Consider the following 23,853-nt stretch of genomic DNA (forward strand, 5'->3'; position numbering starts at 1 on the left):
AAGTATCTGCATCAAAATGACTATATCCTCATGTTATTATACTTCAAATTTATTAAATATGATTTTGAAGCTTCCATGATATTCTTACATATATTGTTTGGTTTTGAATTCATTAGTAAATTTATTTTTGAAAGTTAGGTAATATTTTTTCTATTGATTAGGCATTAATTACATTTTATGATTTTTCACAGATTTTTCTGACTTAAGATTCATTAAAAAAATTATTTCTTAATATCATACAATTTTTTTTATTTACTAAAGTCCTGTAATTATTTTTTCAGAAGTGATCCATTTCTTCCAGAACTTTATGGCAACAGGTTTATTAATAAATTAATTTTAGATGTCTAAAAAATGGTTTTATATTTAATAAATGTTTTTAATATAATTTTCAAAAGATTTAATCACCTCTCAACATCTGTTTCACCACAAATTGGCCAAAGATTAGTGAATCCAATCATTGCAAGATGAATTATTATGCCTCAAGATCCAAAAATTACCTAATGATTGGATCTGGTATGGTATATTGAGTCAAATGAAAGGTGGCAAAATGAGCTTTTGGTATTTCATATATTTAAGAGTCTTGGTGGCATTGATGAATTAAAATAATATTACTTTTTTTGGAATAAATGCAACCACTATGCAAGCCTACATACATGGATGACAAAATTAGAGATATAAATGAACAAATTACTATTAAATTTTGAAATCCATGGCCCACATGGCATGATTATTATAGCTAAAAAATATTTAAATATTTTAATATCTTGACTTCTTTAGCACATGTATTGGTGGCATAATTTGGCTTGATGGAGGGAGTAAAGTCTACATGTTGTTTCACGATTCTCACTATGTCATTATAAGTTAGATGATTGAAATATTATATTTAACTCAATCACAGGCACACATTGTGCAATGAATGAGGAGAAAGAGCAAAAAATTGATTACATCATATTTTGTGACTCGACTGTTGCTCAGCAAAAAGAACAGCCAAATGGGTTTGGAACAATTGGAGCACAGACTTAAACCCAGGTAGCACATGCATGGAGGAGAAAAATGTGATCCAACAGACTAAATTTCTCAAAAATTAAAATCACCATACTTGGAGATCAAAATGTGTGATCTGGCCCAAAATTTGAGGGCAGTGTTATCTTTTTGTCCTCTATTCATGCACATGGTTGGATTTATTAAAGAATTCTAGGAAGACAGATAAAAAGTTAAGGAATCTTACCTCAACCTTAGTTAGTTAGGAAGGACACATTTGCTTCTAGAGTTAAACATTTTCTTGCATCTTGGGTTCAAATTGTATGTTTCTTCTTAATCATTTGATTTCCTTTGTGAATGTTGCCAAAATTCCAAGGCATGGACAAAATGCACATGCCCTAGGAAAAATTTTGAGGTTAATAACACTGGATTGCATTAAAAATCAAGGTTAAAATCCATGAAACTATTCAACTTAGTTTCTTATCTCCATCCATACATTCCTTGATCCAGTTCAAATCCTCTGAAAAATAAAATTCCCCTTATTTTCTCCACTTTATGTCCCTAGATCAATTTCCATACTTCCTCTATCTATATTTGGAATTTTATTGCTAAAAAAATCAATTCCTTATCTATCATCTCTTCCTAAAACCATAAAAAATGTCCATTTTTTATTCTACTTTTTTCATTTAAAACCTTGAGTAGATCCCATTCCAAATTTGATATAATCCCAGTCTATTATGTATTCCAAATTTGATACGGTGCAGTTCATATTTTTTGAAAGGTTATTAAAATATATAAAATTCAGATGAACTATAGAAATTCATCAAAAATTATTGTATCGATATTTTTTTATTTCCCTATTCTCATAAAAACCTTTAATAAAAGATTTATCTCAAATATTTTTATAATTCCCTTCATATGGATCAACACCTTTTTCATTCTATAAGGCCGAGTTGAGGCAACAGTGGTGGATTACAGCGGCGGGTCCAAGGCGAGTAAGGATCCAGATATAGGCAAGATGCGAACGGAGACACATTTAGCTTATGGAGTCAACAAGGTCACTGATGTAACACCACAGGGAGCCTAGTGTCAACAAGGTCACTGGAATTGAACGACTCATGTTACACCACAGGGAGGGCGAGGGCAGTAATGTCATGTAGGGAAGCTGACTAACGTGGACGTCATGCAAGTGATGATGCAATGATGAAATCACTAAGAAGTATAAATCTGGTGTCGACGTATACCAAAAACCATTCAGTTACGGTAAACGTGACCTGGAAATGACACTAGGCTCCTGATGATCCGGACGTCGGGTTGAAGGCCGATGGTGTGAGCTCGGTTACTGCCGCTTTTGCGCATGCCCTGGATGGTCTCAACCAAGGACGCACCAATTAAAATCCTAGTCCTTAGAACGTGAATCCTATCTATCACTAATCTAACCCCAGCGGTGGAGAAACGTTCGGAGGCACTGAAAGAAATAATATAACGCCGAAAGGGAATTGATAAGCATACTAGGAGCAGTAGGCACGGGCAGTGTCTGATTCGACAACAGTGGAAGACGAGAAATATGTAGGCGTAATGACGGCGCAAGTAGGTGCGGCAGTGCAAGTAAGCACGGTATCGCAAGTAGGCGGCAGCACAAGTAGGTGCAGCGGCGCAAGTACGCGACTAGGTACGGCAACGGGCCTCCCCATTAGACATAAAGGGGAGAAGGCCCAATTAAGAGTAATTAGGGCCCCGTAATAGGAGAGGGAAACCCACTAACACACCCACACATGGGCTCACACACTCGCAAATGTGTAGGTCCATACATCCGTCTAAACACGCGCAAAAAAATAGAAAATAGACACATATGCGACCGACATACAAGGCCTACTAAATAAAGAAAACATAAGGAAAGATAACGTCAAACCTTTGTGGCCCGTTGATGAGGCCGGGTACTCTGAAGGCTTGGTCTCGCGCATGAGCCCTCGCTCGAAGAACTGGTTTGATGGGGTCTTCGAAGCAGGATAGCCCCCCATCAGTCACCAATGGCAACCCGCAGTTAGACAAATCAGGTGGCCACATTCTGCGCAGCTCCAAGTTCGTAGATACAAAGGCATGGCACGATGACAGAAATTCTCCTTGCATCAACCGATAAGAAATTATCCTTGTGTCACGAGTAAGGATCCAGATTATCCTTGCGTCGTAGATGTAGAAATTATCCATGACCGATAATGATCGGGCTTGAATGAGTATCCTTGCGTCAGCAAGATGTTGACTGATCAACCGGGGAGGGGAATAAATGCCACGACTTACAAACAACTCGGACTCTGTTGCTTCATGGGCCATGGCTGGTTAGTAACTGTACGTCGACAAGGTTTTGATCGATCAACCGGTGGATTTCCGTCACGATTCACAAACGGCGGTTGAGGAAGATTTGGGTCGTCAAGTAGCCAGGAATGACTTGGGGGCGTTGAGAGATGGATCTTCCACTTCAGATTGTCAAAGTCAGACTCCTATCGGTGGGAATTCTGTCCTGAAGGATGCAACCTATTGTGTAGATAACCCAACGAGGAGAAGAAGAACACAATCCTGAAGCAAAATGAGATGTCCTCTCTTCTCTAAAAAAAAAATAACTGCTACTCGAATTTCAGATCTGGTTTCAAATAACAAGCATGCTTCTCCGCGTCCACCCTTCTCACACTACTTATAATCAAATAGTGGCAGTTGGGGGGAGGCTAATGGGCCCCTTTTTAAGAGGGAGCTTATTGGGCTCCCCTTAAAAGGGTCTTTTAGAGGGAAAAGAGGAGTTTATGTGGACTCTTCTCCCCCCTAAAAGGCACAATCTCAAGAACAAGTAAGTAACAAGCACGTACGCAGGAGGGGCCTCCCGACAATCCAAAGACAACAAAAAAAAGAAAAGAACATAAAGACACACGACACGAAGCAAGATGATGATGCCGCTTCTCAAACCTGATAGTGGAAGTGTGGGTTCTTCACGTTGGCTCGGGCTCCACAAAGTGGCTGGTGGCGAGTCTGCACGTGATCGCCTAGATGGTCCTCCATTATGAACTTATGTGTGATTTTTATTAATTTACAAGTAAACAATTAATTGTGACTCTATTGGAATAAATACCGTACTCTATTTGAAAGTAAAAATATTAGTCAACATAAGACTAATCTAGGGGAAACATATTCTCAGGACATGGAAAATCAAATAACATCAATTACATATAGTTTCAGATAAACTAGAATCTCGAGTACACTCAATACATGCTCGTATATTTTAAAGGCCAGGAAAATATATTGATGTACCTGACATTGAAGGTAGATCAATTAGTAAAAGGTGTGTACTTTGACTCCGTATTTTGATGGATAAACCCTGGACCAAGTATGTGAAAAAATACCAAAGATTTGGATTGTCAGATTCATTTGACCAGTCAAATGAATCGGGAAAATTTCAGGTTTATGGAATTGATATTAATGCACAAAAATACAGATGGAAATAGTATATGCTGTTAAAACTAAAACTTGTTATTTTTTAATTATCTTTACAAAAATTCTATGATTTTTGGAATTGTATTTTGGTGTTCATGCTTGGTACATCACATGAAAGTACCTTGATTTATTTTTAAATGATTTAAATATTTCGTGCATATTATTTTATATTATTTTTTAATTGTTGATGTGATAGCATGACATCATCCCGTGGACGTCATAGGGTTTTCCAGGTCAACCAAAAATCCCCGCCATGAAAATTATGACCTGGTAAGAGGCAGAATGGTCATTAAGGTAAGGCATTTTATTTTAATTCAAAAACTTAACTCTTATGGAAGCTGCACATCTTCTATGCAAAAACGTCTCAATCACTTTTCTCCCAAGGTAAATAATGAAATCAAATGATTATTGATGAAAATAATGAGCTATTAATGCTGGGACAAGAATAAAAACACACTTCTTAGTGAGAAATTAATGAGCTTAGTTATTGGACATTAAAATCAAATGATTAATTACGTAATTTATCATCTTAATCTCTCCCACTCTCTATCTTATATAAAAGGCACATTTATGGGCCACCTTGGCAAGTCATAGGGCACCTCTCTTCAATAAAGTTTTAATCCAAGGTACAGCCACCTACAAGAAAGATAAATAATGCATTCAAACATCCATTATCTCTCATAATGTAAATAAGAGATGATGAAGAATCTTGGATTCAGTCCTCATTTCTGCTATGTTTGGGTTTCCTTTTTTTGTGCATTGATTTATGGTTGATTAAGAAGAATCTGGGCATGAAAAGGATAAATGGAAGGTGCATTAAAGGTAAAAGAGAAGAGGAAAATATTGAGGATTTAATCCTCAAAAGGTGCACGTTGCCATTTTTACATTTTTATAAATTGAATAGGAAAAAGAGAAAGAGAGGGGACTAGTGGGAGGAGTTTCAGAAGATTCTAAAGGAAAGGAAATACGGAAATTAATTGATTCAATAGAGAATAGTTGTGAGAAGGAGGAATATTTTTTAGAAAAGAAAATAGGGAAATCTTTCGATTGAATAGAGGATATTTTTAAGAACAAGTAAATAAATATTTGAAAGGGAAGAGGGGAATCCAGGCATTACATAGAGATAGACTGAGAAGAGAGATTTTTAGAAAATATTTGATTGGATTAGAAAGAGAGGGATTGTGGAATCAAGGAAGATCAAGGAAAGAACTTAGCGGGATATTTTTAGAATGGGAGTTGATTTATTGGGCCAAACATTAGAAGTATATTGATTTGATTTAAAAACATCTAATTGGAATGATTAAGAGAGGAATGTAGGAATGAATTTAAGGGAGGATTAAGTGGGCTAATTGAAGGATCTATTTGGGTTTCCTATCATACATCTTTGTGGGCCTCCACCCAAATCATGTTGGCCTCACTTTAAAGAAAAAAATTAAGTTAATGTCAGGAATTATATTGGGCATATTTATAAAATAAATTTAAGTATCACATTAGGCTCACTATAAAGGAAAATTATTTCATTGTCTTAATTGAACTTTATTGCACAAAGTTATAAGTTTTTAGGGGGTTAAAGTTGGATAGTTTTAGTTGGCCTACATTAAGTTCTTATTGGCCCAAGATTTGAATCTTATTTGAATTCTTTCTATGAGGTTAAATTTGAAAAGTTATAAGAATTCAAAGGAGTTGAATAGTGAGTCAAAGTTAGTCAAAGTCAAATGTTGGCTTTCGATGACAAAGAAGGAAATGCGATTAAAAATTATAATTTGAAATTACGTATAATGTTAGCATTGTTATTTATTTACTTTACTTAAATTATTAAAGTACTTTAGAGAGTTGTTATAATTTTCTAGAATTGATTAAGGGGGCCAACTAAGTGACCTATGTGGTCAATATTGAGGTTTGGTTACCTCTAATGATGGGTAATGGGGACAAGTAAAGTTCCCTATGTGGTGTAAAGGAGAGGAGGTGGAAGTCTCAATCACCCGATAAGGAAAAGGGGCCCGAGGACATCAAAGTGACACTAAGTTTTCTTTTTCTTTGATATCCGTGTATATAATGTTTTAGGTATTGGCTTAGAGGGCCTTTGAACTCAGGTTAGTTATTCATTGAACATCAAGCTAGGGTATCCCTAGGACTAGAGTAAGGCACTAGCCCTAACCTGTATAAAAATCAGTGAGTCTAATCTCTTAACCCTACATAAGTTAGGATTAAAAAAATTATTTAAGGCTTATGATTTATACAATAATCTCAATAAGTTTCCTTATGAGCACAGGGTGAGAAAGGGTCCAATCCATAAAGAGAAAATATTGAATAGGTGAATTTTATCTTTGATTTCTATTTTTTAGGATTTTATATTTATTTTATAAAAAAGTAATCTAATGAAAGCCAACTAGTGAAAAGTAATTTAAAAATACTTCTTGGAATATTAATATTAATTCTCTTTAACCTAATAAATTCAAATCTTATAGGATAATTGTGGGAACTTTAAAATAAAATTTAATAGAATAATATTAATTAATTGAAATAAAAATACCTTCTCTAGCACTTCTGCAGTGCCATTTGATGATTAACCGAGATGAACGCGAATGGAGTGGAATAGATGAAAGATATATCATGCTGGTTGAGATGGAGATGATGGCAGATACTCGTCGACGAGTGGCGGCGTTGGAGGTGATGTGTATGATTGTCGAAACGTAGACTATCGACGATTACCTTGGGAAAAGGATGAAGATCACACTAGCCTCATCATCACTTGCCCAATGGGACAAGTGGTATTTTTTCTTCATGTGTCTTGATCTGAGTGTCACTCCTTTAATCCTTCACTCTTGGAGTATATGAACCCTAACGAGATTTTGAATGAACAAATCACTCTGATAATTGTAATGAGAAACAAAATCCAAGGATCTTTTTTTACAATGATGGGATTTTATTTATATATCCATGATAGTGGAATGATATAGTAGGGAAATGTGGAACTACCCACAAAATTTCATCTCAAAACTCCTTCTGAATCATTTGATATCATCGTTTTAATTTGGAGAAAATTGAGCCATTCGATTTCCTCTCTCCTCTGAACTGTATGGTGGTTTGCTGGTGTGGTACAAACTTCTACGAACAGAAAAAGTCAATTAATCCATTAAAAATATTTTTAAAAATTCAAAATTATATTTTCTTTGTGAATTTAAATTTAGAAAGTTCCAAGAATATTAGAAAATCCAGAAAAATCAGAATATCATTTTAAAAATGTAATCCTGTAATATTTAATTAAATATAAATAAATAGTTTATGAATTCTAAAATTATTTATTTATGTCAGAAAACTATGTTAAAATACCATAAAATCATGAAGAATTGGAAATTCATTCTAAAAGTCTAATAAATGATTTTAACAATTAAGAACATGGAATTATAATCATTTCAATAAAATAATCCCATAAAATGCATGAAAGGATTACTAAAAAAGCAGAATGTGAACCTAACAAATTTTCTCCCATGCATCCTTGACAAATGGGCACCAGAGTAAATATCCACCGACTTGATCAACCATGCTTGTAAGTAAGAGATTGTCCTCATACCAACGCTTATGTAGGGGTTAATGGTTGCTCAGTCAGTTTCATAAATTTCCTCTAATAAAACAGTATCATTTCAGCATCTTTATACCATTATAAGAGGTTAGATCCTTTCAGCCTTAGAGGGTTAGGGACTTTACGCAGATCAAAACATTATTCAACATACCCTTACTAAGGAATGCACACGAATGGGTATTAAGTGTGATTCCATTATAGACAAAAAAAATATCAGTAATTTAAAATATAGTCAGCATGATCTGATAGGACTTTCACCAAACAACCAACATGCGCCTCAAGATCAGTGAATAGCAGATAGTAGAAAAAATAAAAGAGGCATTTCCCTCATTAGGGACTACGACCAAAAAAGTGATACACACTCCAAAGCACACATCAGCAGATATTGAAAGAGAAAGCATGGCCCTTCCCTCACTAAAGACTATGACCAAACAATAGATCAACCTGTTAACATGCATTTTAGTAGGTTAATATGAGCATATTTACATGATTATTTGTATTATATTGGTCATATATTTGTGTTATCAAGCCTAAAATTATTAAATTTATTTTTAAGATTACTCATTTGAATTCTATGAATTTTCTAATTTAAATGATTTTTATGACATCAAATTCTAAAAGAACATAATTTTTGAGTTAATATAATTTTTCCTGAAGTTTTTGGATCTACATTCAAAAAAATATCATTTTTCACATTCAAAAATATATATTTATAATATTTGTTTATGAATGAATATATATATATATAATTATTTAATGGTTCTTTGGCTTTTTCTGGACTCCCAAAATTGGAGGAGAGAGAAAATTGTAGGGCTGAGAATGATCCAAATTCAAATCACGATATGTGATGTCAAAATGGTTTTGGGCTGAAATTTTTAGTGGAGCTTTCTTTTACCCACATCTTTCCATCCACGTAGTTTGATCTTTAAATATAGCCTCATATTTTTGTGAAAATAGTCTTGAAGCTCACTTCCTCCTAGAGAGGCCAATTAAAAGAAAGTGAAGTTTTTAAAGGTCCATCAAGAGTGTTTTTGGTTTCTTGAGTGCTTCGATAAGGCTAACAGAGAAGTGGGGAGGCTGATCTGCATCAGTAGAATGCATTGATCTTGGAGAAACATAGGAAGGTTACTCTCTTGACCTGCATTGGTTTCTCTCCACATCACATCCCTTTAGTTAGATCTAGATCCTTATTTTCATTATCTCATTCTAATCATCACATTCTATCATCTCACCCTACCATATCCATCTCAGATCTCAATCTCGATCTCTATCTTGTCACCGTCTTCTCCAAAAAAAACCTAAATCATCTAGTCCATTATTGTCTTCTCCATCTCACAATCACCGATCCATTCTTCCATCTCATCCATTTGTTATATCATTGTCATTTCTTCTTCAATCTTTCTATTTCACCATCATCCATCCACATCCACTCACATCCGTTCACCCATTTCATCATCCTATCTTCTTATTCATTTTCTACATCCATCATCTCTTCACGTCTTCATCTATATTGCTCTCTGATTTGATGATCCACGTCCTCCTACCTATTCCTCATATTATTATTCATATCATCCTTATTAAAAAATATTATGACCCTCTCACCACCTTTGATTGAACACATCACAATCCCTATTTTATACATATCTCCGCTCATCCCCCTTGATTCATCATTTAAATAATATTTAAAACCTAATCTATGTTCCCTTGGAGATGATCCTTGCTCATCACTAACTAGTCAACTTATTTTATGATTAAAGGTTTATGAGTTACTTTTATTAACTGATATCAACACACTAAATTTTGAGTTCATCAATACCTTCTAAAAAAAACATAACAACAAATATCATAAGAAAAAATGGCACTTCCATCACTCAGAACTATGACCAAACAAGTGATAGGCACTCCTTGTCAAGGAGGTTTACGGCCACAAAATCCAAGGGACATGGCTTGTGGATATTATATAGGAGGATATTAAATCTCCACAACTTAAGTACGTTATGGCTCTACCCAGGAATGATAATTGTGCAACGAGTTCATCAGAAAACAAAATGTGTATAGGTTTGGAATGAGGAAATCTGGGTATTCTACTCTGATACCATGTTGGATTCAAGCCCTTACCACCCGTGCTTAAAGTTATAGTTGATAGTAAGGGTGCCACTTTTCATCTTTAAGCATGATATTGTATTTCAATACTTGACTGAAACACTTGCTGCTGGCTTATTTATGGGCCAAGCTTGCAATTTGTTGGCTCTAGGATTTGAACCTGCCACTTGGCTCTGATACCATGAAGGAAGAAGAGAAGATACCACTTGGCTCTAGGATGATGCATACTCAAGCCAAGGAGATCGCAAAGGTCGTCAACAATAGTTGTCCCAATACTTGTTAGGGCACAACAGGTCAGAGAGGGGAAAATGGAAAGAACACCAAAAACCAATATTTTTTATTACTTCTAAAGCCTTCAGTTATACAAGATGATCTCGGATCCACTATCCATTGGAAAGTAGGTCTGAGACTTATAAGTTCCACTTATCCATTGGTGTAAGGATATAAATATAAATACTAAGGATTTTGGGCATAGTGACAAAACAATGGAAAAACATAAAAAACTTGATTCTGCCAACACTATCCATTTCGATTCATTTTGAAGACCAGGGTTGAGAGAAAACAATACTTATTCGTGGAGCAGAGCAGTAGATTCTCACCTGTATGTGCAATGGTAAGAAGATAAAACTGATAGAGAAGAAGTGGGACAAAATCTACATTTTATAGTTCATTTAGATAAGTTCAATTTATGTGTTACAAATTATTTTCTTCTTATGAAATGCAGCTGTTGACTAAGAGGGGGTTGAACTAGTCTACTTTTGTATTTATGTTATCTAATTGTCTTTTTACCATGGTTATTTAATATTGTCTCTCAACCACTCCTCTAAACTTAACACAGTATTTTACTCTGCTTGGGGGCACAAAAGTGCCCTTAATGCAGCCGCAGGAGATTGCCTAGATCTCGGGACAGTCACAGGCTCAAGGGCCTAGTGAAAATCCTATAAAAACTGTAATTCACTGTATGCGGGGTGAGCGTCACTCTCGCCTTAAAATTACACTTAAGTCAATAATAAGGAAACTAGAGACATGTTCTCCACAACACCACGGAGCTCCTAACATCCACCCTCATTGTCCTGACCCAAGCTAATCTTCTCAGCCTCGGTGACCACCTACTTGCAATAGAACAATGCCCATTCTTCCCTAGTTAACCCTTGGTCAACACACTAACTTCTTAGGTTCACCAATTTCAGTCCAAATATATTTCCTAACTAAATCAATCAAAAAATTACTAGACTATCAAGTTCAGAGTAGCAGAATGATAAGTCACTTCCAATCAAGTTCAGGTTGATATTATCTAATGTAATATGGATCAAATACGGAATCTTAATAATCAATTTCAATCAAATCAGAATCATAGAATGAAATCTGTTGGAAATTCAAATTTAATTCAAGACTACAAGTCAAAGATAATAAGCTCAGTGTGATCAAACAAAATCTAATAACAATCTCGATTTACTTCAATCAGTTATGAATGGTCAAAAGTAATTGATAAAGTCAAAATCAAGTCAATTTTACTGATTGATTAAATTTTGACCACAATGTGATCAAATCAAACTAGATATACCGGATGTGATCAGTTGTGATTAAATCAATGATAACATCAAATACGATCAATTGAAATCAATCTTTAGAATTAAATGTGATCAATTTAGAATAATGGATGTTATCGATTTCAAGTTACTTAATGATGGAAAAATAATGTTGGTCGATTATAATCAAGGTTATGATTGAATAAACTAATCAATTAATCAGAAGTGATCAAGTCAAAATTAGGTATGACCAGATGAGAGAAAGTATTTGATGGCGCACGCCATCGAAGTTCGTCGACGATGTCATCCGCGTCACCCCCCCTCGACGTCGAAAACCGGGTGATAGACGCTCACTTATCTTTTTTTTTCTTCGCTTCTCTCTCGTGTTTTTGTCTTTTTCCCCATTCTCGCTCGTTTCTTTTTCGTCGCATGTTTGTCGCGTCTACGACACGTTCGTCCATCCGTCGTTTTGCCATCGAGGGGGATGGGCCTCTCTCTAACCCTTCCCCCCCTGTCTTTTTCCTTTTTCTTTCCCAATTTCCCCTAATTCCCCTTCATTTTATTAGTTTCTGCATTATGGGCCTATAGGACAGCCTACAAAACCCCTTTATGAATGTCCCCATTTTGACTAATTTTTGGGAAAGCCTTCTACCTACCCCTAGAATTAGAACACAAGACTTTATGGGCAGTTAGGAAACTCAATTTGACTTTAGATGAAGCAGGAAAGCATAGAATCATTCAATTGCATGAGTTGGAAGAACTCAGGAATGAAGCCTATGAGAATTCACAAATCTATAAAGCCAAAATGAAAACATTTCATGATAAAAGTCTGAGGAGAAGGATATGTGTAAAAAATCAAAAAGTTTGGCTTTACAATTCGATGTTAAAACTATTTCTTGGCAAGCTGAAAACTAGGTGGGATGGACTATTCATTGTGCAAGAATTCTTTGAAAATGGAGCAGTCTTGATTTTAGATCCCCAATCTCAAAAATGCTTCACAGTTAATGGACAAAGGCTCAAACCATATTTATAGGATGAGGATTTGCATGGACCCATGAACATCTCTGTAGAAAAACCTCCTAATGATAGTAGCATGATCTAAAAAATAGTTAGTTTCTGTTTCATTGCTTTCTTTCCCTTGTGCTTTGTTTGTGTTTTCTTTATTAAGTTTGCAGAATCAACTGTTCAAGACCCAAGCCAACCACAAAACGGATCGGACAAGTCGCAACCAACTGGACTGAACTCTGCCATTTTAAAGACCTTCACTCCTTGGTTTGCTTTCTCTTACTAACCATTTAAGTTCTTTACTTACCGGCATGTAGGAACATGCCATCTTTTCAAAGGGGAGGAGGTATAATAAAAAAGTTATCGACATCAATGTAAATTTTTTATTTTCTGTATCAAACCAGGGATATTTGATGATCTTAGGGGACATTCAAGCAATGATAGATATAGCAGTCAAATCCTTTTCAAGGATGAGTGGAGTTGAAAGACTTGACAGCCAAGGATACCCGAGGTGAATTAAGCCTAGCTAAGTGCACGGATTTTCATATTAGCTGAATTTCACAAGTCTTATCATCATATTTCTCTCATCTTGTCACCCACTTCAGGTTGAGTTAACACTTACATGCATGAAACCTTTAGCTTTAGTGGAGGGTAGGGCTAGTGTTGGCTCAAAGGCATTATTACTTATTGATGTGAGTGAAACTCCATGAACCAAAAGGGATACAAAACCTTTTCGGGGGAATAAGCTGCCGATCTTCTAAGGACAGCATATGGGTAGTGGATAAGTGCCACTTAATGCAAAGCAAAGAAGCTGCATCAAGTACTACAAGCTTAAAAGCTTGAATATTAGAAAGCAAAGTTGATTGTCATCAAATATGACCAATATGCAGCAAATGTGAAATAAAAAAAAAAGTGGAAAAGCTGTCTCCCATGTGTTTGAGCCAATTGTATTACAGCCATTAATACTGAGCCCGCATTAGCACCGCTCTCCACGCCTTGTTCAGTAATGCGCTTGGGGTGTTAACTCGACCTTACCTCATATAATATGTACTTACTTATATGTAACCTGTAGATCAGAAGTGCACTTAGTTTTGGGTTAAGGCGGAAATAGATTCTTGGGAATTTCCCTAAGCTGATCATGTTCAATTGACGAAGACATTTCTAGATGTGCAAGAGAATAAAAACTATCAAAAACAAAGACTCAACTAGTGATCATCATTTATTCGTACTCACATTTCATTACTAAAGGACTAGTAATGATCCAAGTTGGGGGGTATTTGATGACTTAAATTATGTCATAAAATAATCAGGGAATTGCTATTAATCAAAGCATTATTTGCATGCAGTATTTTCATATTTACCATTTCAAATATGATTTTTACTAACCCCACTTGGTTCAGAGAATCAAGTGGATTAGATCTTATCTTTCATTTAAATGAGTACAGGTGTAGATGAAATCCAACAAAGAAGGCAATATTTACTTACAATATTCAAAAGAAGAAGTCAAATTCTCAAAATACTGAAGGTCACTCACTTGGACCAGCCTAAAAGCCCAAGAAGCCCAAAAGGCCCAAGAAGCCCAAGAGAGGAAACCTATAAACAGTCCTTCAAAGAGTCATTTTAGCCTGTCTAGAATTTCTGCCTAAACAGGTTAGGGCTTGGAAGAGGAGAGTTCTGCAGACCCTCCAAGAGCTGATGAGCATTGGAGCTGGGGAGAAGAGCAAGCTGAGGAGTAGCCTGAGCAAGACGATCACCACCTTGCCGCAAGGATCGTGACACAAGGTTGGTGTGATTGCTTGAGTTTCAGTAATTGTGAACTTCTCCCTCTAAGACAATCCAGGTTGGGTTGGAAAGCACAACAATGACTTTCCAACAATCCCAGCTGAAATTGTTCATCGTTCTAGGTTAATTTCAGGTTTGTTTGTTCAAAACGTGTTCTCTTTTGATCTTTTTCCTAATCCGTCTTCCACCCCCAAAGATTTTAAGCACAGTCCCTGTGCTCAGGGTGTCGCGCGCAGCCAAGAAGCCACGCACAACCCCCTGCGTACAGAGCGCCGTGCGCAGGCAAGCCAGCGCGCAAGCCGCGCGCAAACCCGCGCGCATCCCTGCACACAGGAAGCTGTCGCAGCCAAAACCGCGCGCAGGCAAGCCGCGCGCCTCCCCGCGCGCAGGCAAGCCAGCCCTGCACGCAGGAAGCCGCAGCAGCCCTGCGCGCAGGCAAGGCCGCGCGCAAGGCGCGCGCAGACACGCCCCGCGCGCAGCCAAGAGGCTGCGCGCTTGGCTAGTTCTCGCCCAGAGCTACGGGCGCAAGCCTATAATCTTCTAGGGATTAGATTTTCTAAATCTGCTCTTCTGAAGAAATTCTCTAAATCGCATTGAGATTATTCTACAGAGTATTACTGAAGATCTCAGAATTTACTGTTAATATAAATTATAAGAAGTTGATACGACAAGCTAAACTGAAAGGAATTACTATTTCATTACCTGCTCCCTGTGGTTCGACACCTTACTCACTCTATAGCTGTGAGGTTAATTTAATTGTTGATCGTCTCAATACTCACACGACTAACTAGTAAAAACCAGTAAAAAACATTATAATTTGAGATTATCAGACAACTCCAAAGATGACTGGGTACATGGAAATCCTTGAGATGGAGCAAGATGAGATGGAAACTGATGCGAAGTCCTCAGTCAAGAGATCAAACAGACAAAACTCAGCCAAAACTCCAAGCCACTGAAGGTTTCAAAAGACAAAATGGAGTCCAGTCTAGACCTGCAACAGCAGGGTTTGAGAATAACAGGGAACTGATGTGGCTTTGGAGATCTTTTAAGAATCTCAACCCCCTGTTGGGTATCTCTCCCACCACCCCCAGTAATTCATTATCTCCTTCACCCATTGCACCGAAAATGACACACCCAAGTATATCTCCTCACTGGATAGACTGACACATCATGTACAGAAAACAATTTCATAGATGGAAGAAAATGTCCCATGACTTAATTCTTTTTTGGGATGAAACATTTTTCTCTTGGAATATGTTGATATAATGCTCATTCCCATGTTCACATGGGAAAAAAAATCCCGTTCTTTGGTTGCGTGATATCCTATGTACACTGTAGAAGTGACTGGAGGAGGAAGCAGAAGGAGCCACCTAAACAGATCTTGGATGGACATAGTACTCTAATTCTTTCCGTATGTCCTCTTTTCGGATCTTGGCCAGGCCTGCAATTTCCAGCTTTCGGATCCACTCCTTGCTCACGCGCAAAAGCTGGCCAATCTCCTCTAAAGACCGGCGCCGGCCATCCACCAAGCCATATCTGTGCAGCAGCACCTGTCTTTCTCTCGGATGGAGTCCTTCCAGAAGCTTGTATATATCATTCTTCATGTGCTCCCTCATAACGGCTTCACCTGGAGTCATGACACTTGCATCTGCCATAGTCTCCTGCACAATATTTTTTTGTTGGATATTCCCATTATATGGATTTTTCTTTTCATGGATACATTTAAATTTAATACTTACAGCGGCTTTGATGTTAAAGGCGTCCCCTTTCTTCTGATTAATGGAGCCCACAACTCGCCCACATCGCCCAGCGAGTCTAACCTTAGCCAGTGGAATGCCAGTCAGCTCAGCCACATCAGCATCACGGGGATACCGGTGATCAGATGAAGACAGGGTCCTTCTCGCTTTCTGCACCTCCTTGATGGTCTTCTCCATCGTCGCCTGTACAACAGAACTCCCCCTTTAAACACAACTACTCAACACAAACACAGCAACCTACCCAGAGTACGAGGAATTTACAGGAATGTGTATCCCTCGAGAGTATCGCCCCACCATGGCTAACATCGACTTTCTAATCCAGTACTGAACATAGGTTGAAAACCGGTACCCTCTGCTGGAGTCAAACCTCTCCGCGCCTCGTAAGACCCCCACATTTCCGGCCTGTAGTGTGTGCTGGAGTTATGCGCCTACCACTGTGATAAAAGCTGTTGCTGGAATGAAGAGTACTACTAATTTTACCAATATGATCGAATCAAGTTGCCATTGACCATCAAGATCAACGTTATCAAGTGATTCAATAGATCATTTCCTCTGGATCTTGATCGTGCTCATGGCCTGATCTGATCCAGACAACCATTGGTCTTGCAATGATCAACACATGGAAATATTTGATTTGATCGATCTTAGAGGGTTAGAACAGAAGGTCACATTTGTCCAATAGCGAGCTGCCACATATCAATAAAGAGATGCCATGTCCCGCAGGACGAAAATGTGGAAAGACAGACCAAGTTTTTTGGCCTACTTCATGATCATTTTAGACCTCGATGATACACACCGATTATACTATCTGATCTGACAAACTGTTTGATGATCAGATCTGATCTTGGTCAGCTAGCTCGATCTACCTACCTGGATAGACAGATCAAGTCTGCTGAACAATCTTACTGATCAGAATTGGGAACCGGATCATTTGTGGATCGGTCAATCTGTCCCATGATTGATTACATGATCAATTGACTGTTCCACATATGATCCAGATCACGATTGCAATTGATCAGATGATTCAGGAAACTTGATCTATCTATCCTGGTAGATCAATCGAGCTAGCTGACCAAAAATCGATCCAATTATCAAACAGATCTCTTCATCTGACTGACCAACCAATTGATCGTTCAATTAATCAGATCGTTTCGCCTTTTCCTACTTTGCAGTGAACTTAAGATTAATAAAATGTTAGAAGCTGCAGAGTTGTGAATGGACCTGGATTAAGTCGTCAAAGGCAATGCCCATGCCTCTATAGCCTCTGGCGAGATAGATGACCAAGGAGCGAGTGCTTCTCAGGAGGCTGTCCTTGCAGTGCCAGCCAAAGTGCAATCTCTGATGAAGGGTCTTTTCAGCCATGCCAGCCTCTTCCGCCCATCTCGAAAAGCTCGCCACCCTCCCTGTCCTTTGCTCCAGCTCGTCCCGAATCTTCTCCAACTTTGCAACTTCCTGAACATCAACGTTATTCAGCACACTATAGTGTTTTTTCTTCAGGGTGGGTCTGGAATCTTGGATTAATGATTGCCTAAACAACACAATGCTGGAATTTTTTTTGAATGATATTCAAGAGAAGGATGCTCTAGAGAATTCATTGAATTAGGAGAATTTCTGTGGGACGAAGTGATAAAGAAGTAGCCCAGAGACACATTTATAAAAGCTTTGTGTAGGAATCCACAAATAAAATCGAGTTCGCTAATCTAAGCAATTATCTCTTTGGAGTATCATAAAACTTGTAACTCTTAATTCTGGGATTCAGGAATTCCTGTATAAATGAAGTGGCACAATCAGATCCTTTTCAAGACTTCATTACCTTGACCCCCATCGACATCCGTGACTCGTTCCTCGCAAGAACCAGTCTTTTTCTCCCAGAAGAAGGCGAAATCGGAGCTTCTCGTTCACTTGTCCTCGCCAGAACGGGCCCATCAGCAGCTTTTCCAGAGAGCCTCTGTCTCCTTGACTTCCTCTCCTCCTTCCTCCCCGATCGGACGACTTCCTGGCTCACTCTAAGCTTGGAATTCTCACCCGGGTCGTCTTCATTCGGAGCCGAGAGACAGTCATCGAAGAGCTCCAAGGCTCCCAGTCTTTCAATTTGCGCCAGAATATCTCTCTGCAGACTCAACGCGGCCGAGTCGACGAGCATCTCTTCTATATCCCCCAAATTCTCCATCAAAAGGCTGAATTGCAGGTTGCACAAGGACGACCCATCATCCTCCTCCTCTCTCTGCATCGCCCCGAAAGCCCAATCTAATCAAAATTATCAAAACAATAACCAAAATCGCATCGAAAATTATCCTGCTAACCTCTTCCTTTTGAACGGGCAGGCGCCGAATTTTCTGCGGAGATGCGCACTGACCCACGCAAGATCTCAGAACTTGAGCGTGTAAGACTCCTCCTTCTTCCGGGATCGAGCGCAAAATCGAGACCTTGGCGGCCTCAAAGAAACTCTCTTTCATCCTCGCTGAAGAAACCCAGATCAGAGATGCCCAGGAGAGAAGAGGGAATTCATCAAAATGGGAAAAACTCACCAGGAGAAGCGGACTGTGGGTACTGAGGGAGAGGCCGGGTCGAAGGACCGGCGGGAGCAGGCGACTGGACGGGGAGGGAGCACCTCCAGTCCGCCATGACGCCGGCCCTCATCAGGATTTCCTTCTGGACTTCTTCATACAGCAGTCCTTGCTGCAATCCTCGCTGCTGGATGAGATGAACAGGGGGAAAAAGGATGAACAGGGCCTCCCCAAGAAGGGAAAATGGATGTGTGGACGGAGACGGCTGGGTCTTTGCTCTCCACTCGACCACCTATACCCCATCCTTTGCTCCTAAAGCCCCCTTCTTTTCTTCTCTTCCTCCCATCCCTCTCCCCTCTCACCCGCTTCATCTCATCCTCCTTGTCAGCGGGGTGATCTGGGTTATGATCGCTTGAGATGGGGTCTTATTTTCTGTGGTAAAAAACATGATAACTGGCAATTGGAAGAGATATGGCCCCTTTTTCTTGTATTTGGGAGACCTGCCTTATAAGACTAGTTCTGGAAGACCTGCTTCCTGTTGCTTTCATCAGACCCATGAATAGATATTTCTTTATGCTGGATGAGTTAAAAAAAGCAAAAGCTAAAGATTTGTGGATTGTTTGGCATTATTCCAAGTCCTGTAATTTAGCTTGATTTGATTATAACATGTAATTCTTTCTTACTCCATTGAACAAACATAAGTTATTCTTTTCTGGATCCATCTCTGACACCTAGGTGGAGCCAGATGCTTGAATCTGCTAAAAACTCGCTTGATCTTAATGATAAATCATTTTATGTTATGGTCTTAAAACATTGTAATCCTTTGGTATCACTAACTTCTTTAGCCTCTGTTTTGGGACCATTCTATGTTTACAGAGTTGTTCACTTTTGATGTTTAAATTATATCATAGATCTTTTTAAATGGCAATAAGGAACAACATTAGACATATCAAATTTAAATCCACTGAAGAGGAAAAATAAAAGATAAATAAGAATTCACCCTTAAGTCACAAAAGAAGAATTCACAAAATTGGAAGATTAAATCCTCAATTAGGTGAGAAAGGTAAGAAAAGAAAGAGGCCCGCCATGAATGAATTATAATTTTCCCCTGGCCTTGTTTTCCAAATCCTAAGCCTCATCGTCTAATGAAATCAATCTGAATAACAAAATTGTGAAAAAAAAACATCCAATCAATGATATTTTCTTCATATAGTAGTGTGACACAAACAAATTATGAATCTCCATGGATACACTCAAGTTTGGTCAAATACTCAAGACTGTTTCCTGGCTAACATAAATCTTATAATATGGTCAAATAAGCATGCATCATCCAGTCATAATCTGATGGTTTGATAAAATGCTGTCATTTATGTCTAAGGGTTTAAAGAGCTGGTCAAAACCATTTATTTAGTGCATCATAGGCCACTCCCCTGTGAACATGGATAAACTTATTGGGCATCCATTCAATAAGTGAGCTGCTCAAGGCCATCATCTCTGAATTTTTATCAATATGAAAACATGATCACCATGATCAGTCTGGGCTGTACCTTAAAAGCTGAAAATAATTAGTATAAAATGAAATCTAATTTTATTCATTTTATGTAATGTTAATAGTACAAGAAAATGAATGAAATTAATTAATATTTAATGTTGACTAGACCACCATGTTTAACTTGATGGTAAAAAAACATTACTTTCAAACTGATAAATAAGATAAAATGATGTTTCCTTGAGTTTTAAAAAACAAAATGTTATTCATGAAAAATTAACACCAAAAATCTAGACGCTCAAAATGATTTTGGATCCCAGTCACAATGTTTAATTATTTTGAAGAAACATTTACCTAGGAATTTCACTCACAGAAGATTATTTTATCTGGTTCAAGAATATGTATAATGATGAAGCTACATATGATTGTAACGTACATTAGTGATTAGTTAGGTTTAAACACGTATGCCTAACATTCATATTCATAACATATTTAAGGATGACATCAAAATATCTAATAGGAATAACCTTATCTCCTTTTTTCTCATATGATAGAGATCATTTATCCCTTAAAATTTGTGTAAAGACACTACAAAGATGTAGTGGGTGTTCTTTAGGGAAAGATTATTATGAATTTATTAGTACAAATACTTTCAACTAGGTTGATTTATGTCATAATTTTAACCATTCCTGGGACCTGAGAAATCAACCTCTTATGGGTGAATGGTTGTGTTTTGAGTATGAATTACAAGTTTCTAATCATGAGATTCCAAATAATTATTAGCTTGGATGCAGAAACAAATCCATGAAGGTGATTATGGGGTTAAGACGGATCATTTTACCCTTGGTAGGAGAGGAGTTAAACTCAAACATGATGTGCAATGAAGTCTTTGGACAGGGAAGTGAAAATATCAGAAAACAAGTTTTTTGATCATTTCACAATAAATCAGTCCTAACTAGGGTGTATTAATATAGAGTTTAAATAGTTAACCATACACTAAGTCATTTGAGGAGTGTATCATATATGAGGGATAATAGATAAAAGGTAATCAATGATATAAATGTTCCATGAAAGAATTGATAAGGTCCTTTCTACCTTCAAGATGCCACATACTAGGTTGGAACCACATGCAGAGATGGCCGTCCAGTGCGGTGCAAAACTTCGCACCATTTGTGCAATTTTTTTATCGCATGAAAGCCATTGTGCGATGGACGGTGTGAATTCGTGCAGTAATACACATCGCACATCACACAAATTCGCACATACTGGTATCTGGCTTATCCTTTCTAAAAAAAACAAGCAAATGTTTCCAAGCAGGAGCACTAGTAGTAGTAGTAGTAGAGGCTGGTCTTTGGCACATTTATCACCGAGGATTATGAAGAGGACAATGAACTTTGAGACTTTTGCGTAGGGGAAGAACAAACTCACCCTGATGAAGACGGAGAAGATGCTGACGATGAAGGATGAGAATTCTTCGGGGGAGTAAACATTGTTGATTAGGGGATTTACATAGTAGTTCTGCACAAAGTCTGGTCTCCCTGTGCTCACGATGTAAAGAGTTTCAGTCATAATGGAAGACGTGTTCTCATGAGCCACCTGCTCCAACCTTGACTTGTACTCCTTGTAGTACTCAGCTGCTGGGACAAAGGAATCGTGTTCTGCACCGAGACTCAAATCTTTGATTATAAAAGACGACAAGTCGAAATAAAACTAAAAACCTTAGGAGCGTTACGTGTGATATTTTACGTCTTCGACGTCATTTTTAAGATTTAATGTGACAGCAACACATTTTTTAATTAATTTATGGGCGCCATTCTATTAAGCTTTAATGTCTTGGGCGAGATAGATGAACCATGTATTTCTGCCGAGAATGCGAGATAAATGTCTGGAACTTTGTCTAAAATAACAAAAGTTTCGCCATGCATCACTATTGACATGAAGACTTATTAGGGTCAACGTGGTTGCATCGTAAGTTAAGAACCATATCTTTCAAGAAACGAAGAGCAAGGTGCATTTCTTTAAAGAGAAGCCTCTGCGATAACCTCAATAGGTGATATCTATGGCAAGCTTGCTGTTGTAGAGTCTCCTGATAGGGCTCTTCATCACGAAGTCCCTTCCATAAGGCAGAAAGTTGTATCTGAAGAGTTTGGGAAGATAGTTGTTGTTGCCCACGTCCACAGACGAATCGTCAAACAAAATGATCGCCGACACAAGCTGGGCATTTCCTCCTGAGATCCTTAGAACAAGTAGCGACACAAAAATCCCGTAGAAATCTCCGCTGTGGGAGCCCATGTAAGCCATGCTCTCTTTCTCAACAGTTCTCTTTCCTTCTCCGAGTTTCAGGCCTGGAAAGCCAGCTCTTATAAACAAGTAGCTCGTCTGGAACTCGTTCATATGAGCAGTCACGCAAGAGAGAAGTAAATTGCTCAGGGTTTGTTGACAAGCATTCAATGCTCTTGCGTGCGTTCTTGGGTTTGGACTGGGAATCCCCTGTTCCAAATGGGTCATCAAAAAATCGCACATTCGCACCGCACAAAGGTCTGTGTGGTGTGTGGTGCGGTTCTCGCATATGCTGTCCAAAGTGCGATGCAAAAATTGCACTGCACCACACTGCACAATCATGCAAAACTGATTTGATTGCACGTTTGGACCATCTCTAACCACATGTGTTGGCTACTCAACCTATCGATTAGGTAAATCAATCCAAAAATAATTAATAACTATGTTAGATGTAGTTACTATAATGGATAAACCAATTTAAAATTTTTTAGAGTAATGCAATCATTACTAGATTGGTAGATGGGCCTATAGGTCACACAACTAGGGTTCATTTGATGTTTGATATATACTTTAGTGTAAGGGATTTACAAAAAAACTGAAGTATAACAGGGTTCAATGTCCTTATATTCGACACATCCTTGGCAGCTCTTCCATTGGAGATCCAACTTGATAAGGACTATAGGTCATACATGTTGGGTTCTACATGCCTAGATCTAGATGAATATGAGGATTCCACACAGCGCAAGACATGAACCAGAATCAAATGGCATCATTAAGGTCATTGAAACGAAGTACCTCTACAAGGATCGCATCCATGATTTCTTAGGTCCTTGAGCGAGATGAGTCGAGCTGCTCAAGTCTGCAGCCTCTAGATGTATCCATGCATTAATCAGCACGATGGATCTCCTCCTTCTCGTTGATGAGCCTATTCAATCTCGGTGGTCATCGTTACGACGTTCCGATCACATCAGGAGTGGAGAGGAGTCATGGGAAGAAAGGAGAAGAAGGGAAGGCCCTTGAACAATTCTGGCTTGGGGGAATTTCTTTTAGGGCCTTCCCCTATTTATACTAAGTGGTTATTTTTTACAAAAAACCTCCAAAAATTAAGTATATCTTCCGACGTCCAAAATACCATTTGCGAGTGACCCTCTAGGACCATGTATCAGTCTAATAAATGACTCGAGTGGCCCAATGACCTTTATTGGCCTTTCAAATTAATTAACTATATCATCATATAGATTAATTAACGTCAAACCAATTTAACCCAGTTGATAGGTTAAGTCTCCAACACATGGGGTGCCAAGCTATGCCTCGTGCTCAAGAAGATATAAAGGAGTGTGTATCAATTCACTCAAGG

The 23,853-nt window shown here is 38.1% G+C and overlaps 1 protein-coding gene across 1 annotated transcript; it reads right to left on the bottom strand.

Moving 5' to 3' along the window:
• Nucleotides 1–15,636: 15,636 nt before the first annotated feature.
• Nucleotides 15,637–19,089, bottom strand: SIGC (RNApolymerase sigma-subunit C). Its single transcript, XM_078572939.1, has 7 exons — nucleotides 18,749–19,089; nucleotides 18,524–18,681; nucleotides 18,034–18,444; nucleotides 17,442–17,672; nucleotides 16,482–16,622; nucleotides 16,203–16,403; nucleotides 15,637–16,124 (listed from the first exon to the last, which is right to left on the bottom strand). The coding sequence occupies exons 1-7, from the start codon at nucleotides 18,858–18,860 to the stop codon at nucleotides 15,834–15,836; spliced, it is 1,545 nt and encodes a 514-aa protein (XP_078429065.1). The 5' UTR covers nucleotides 18,861–19,089; the 3' UTR covers nucleotides 15,637–15,833.
• Between the last annotated feature and the right edge of the window lie 4,764 nt (nucleotides 19,090–23,853).

Source organism: Wolffia australiana, chromosome 3, assembly GCF_029677425.1.
Source record: "Wolffia australiana isolate 7733 chromosome 3, ASM2967742v1".
NCBI classification, from domain to species: domain Eukaryota; kingdom Viridiplantae; phylum Streptophyta; class Magnoliopsida; order Alismatales; family Araceae; genus Wolffia; species Wolffia australiana.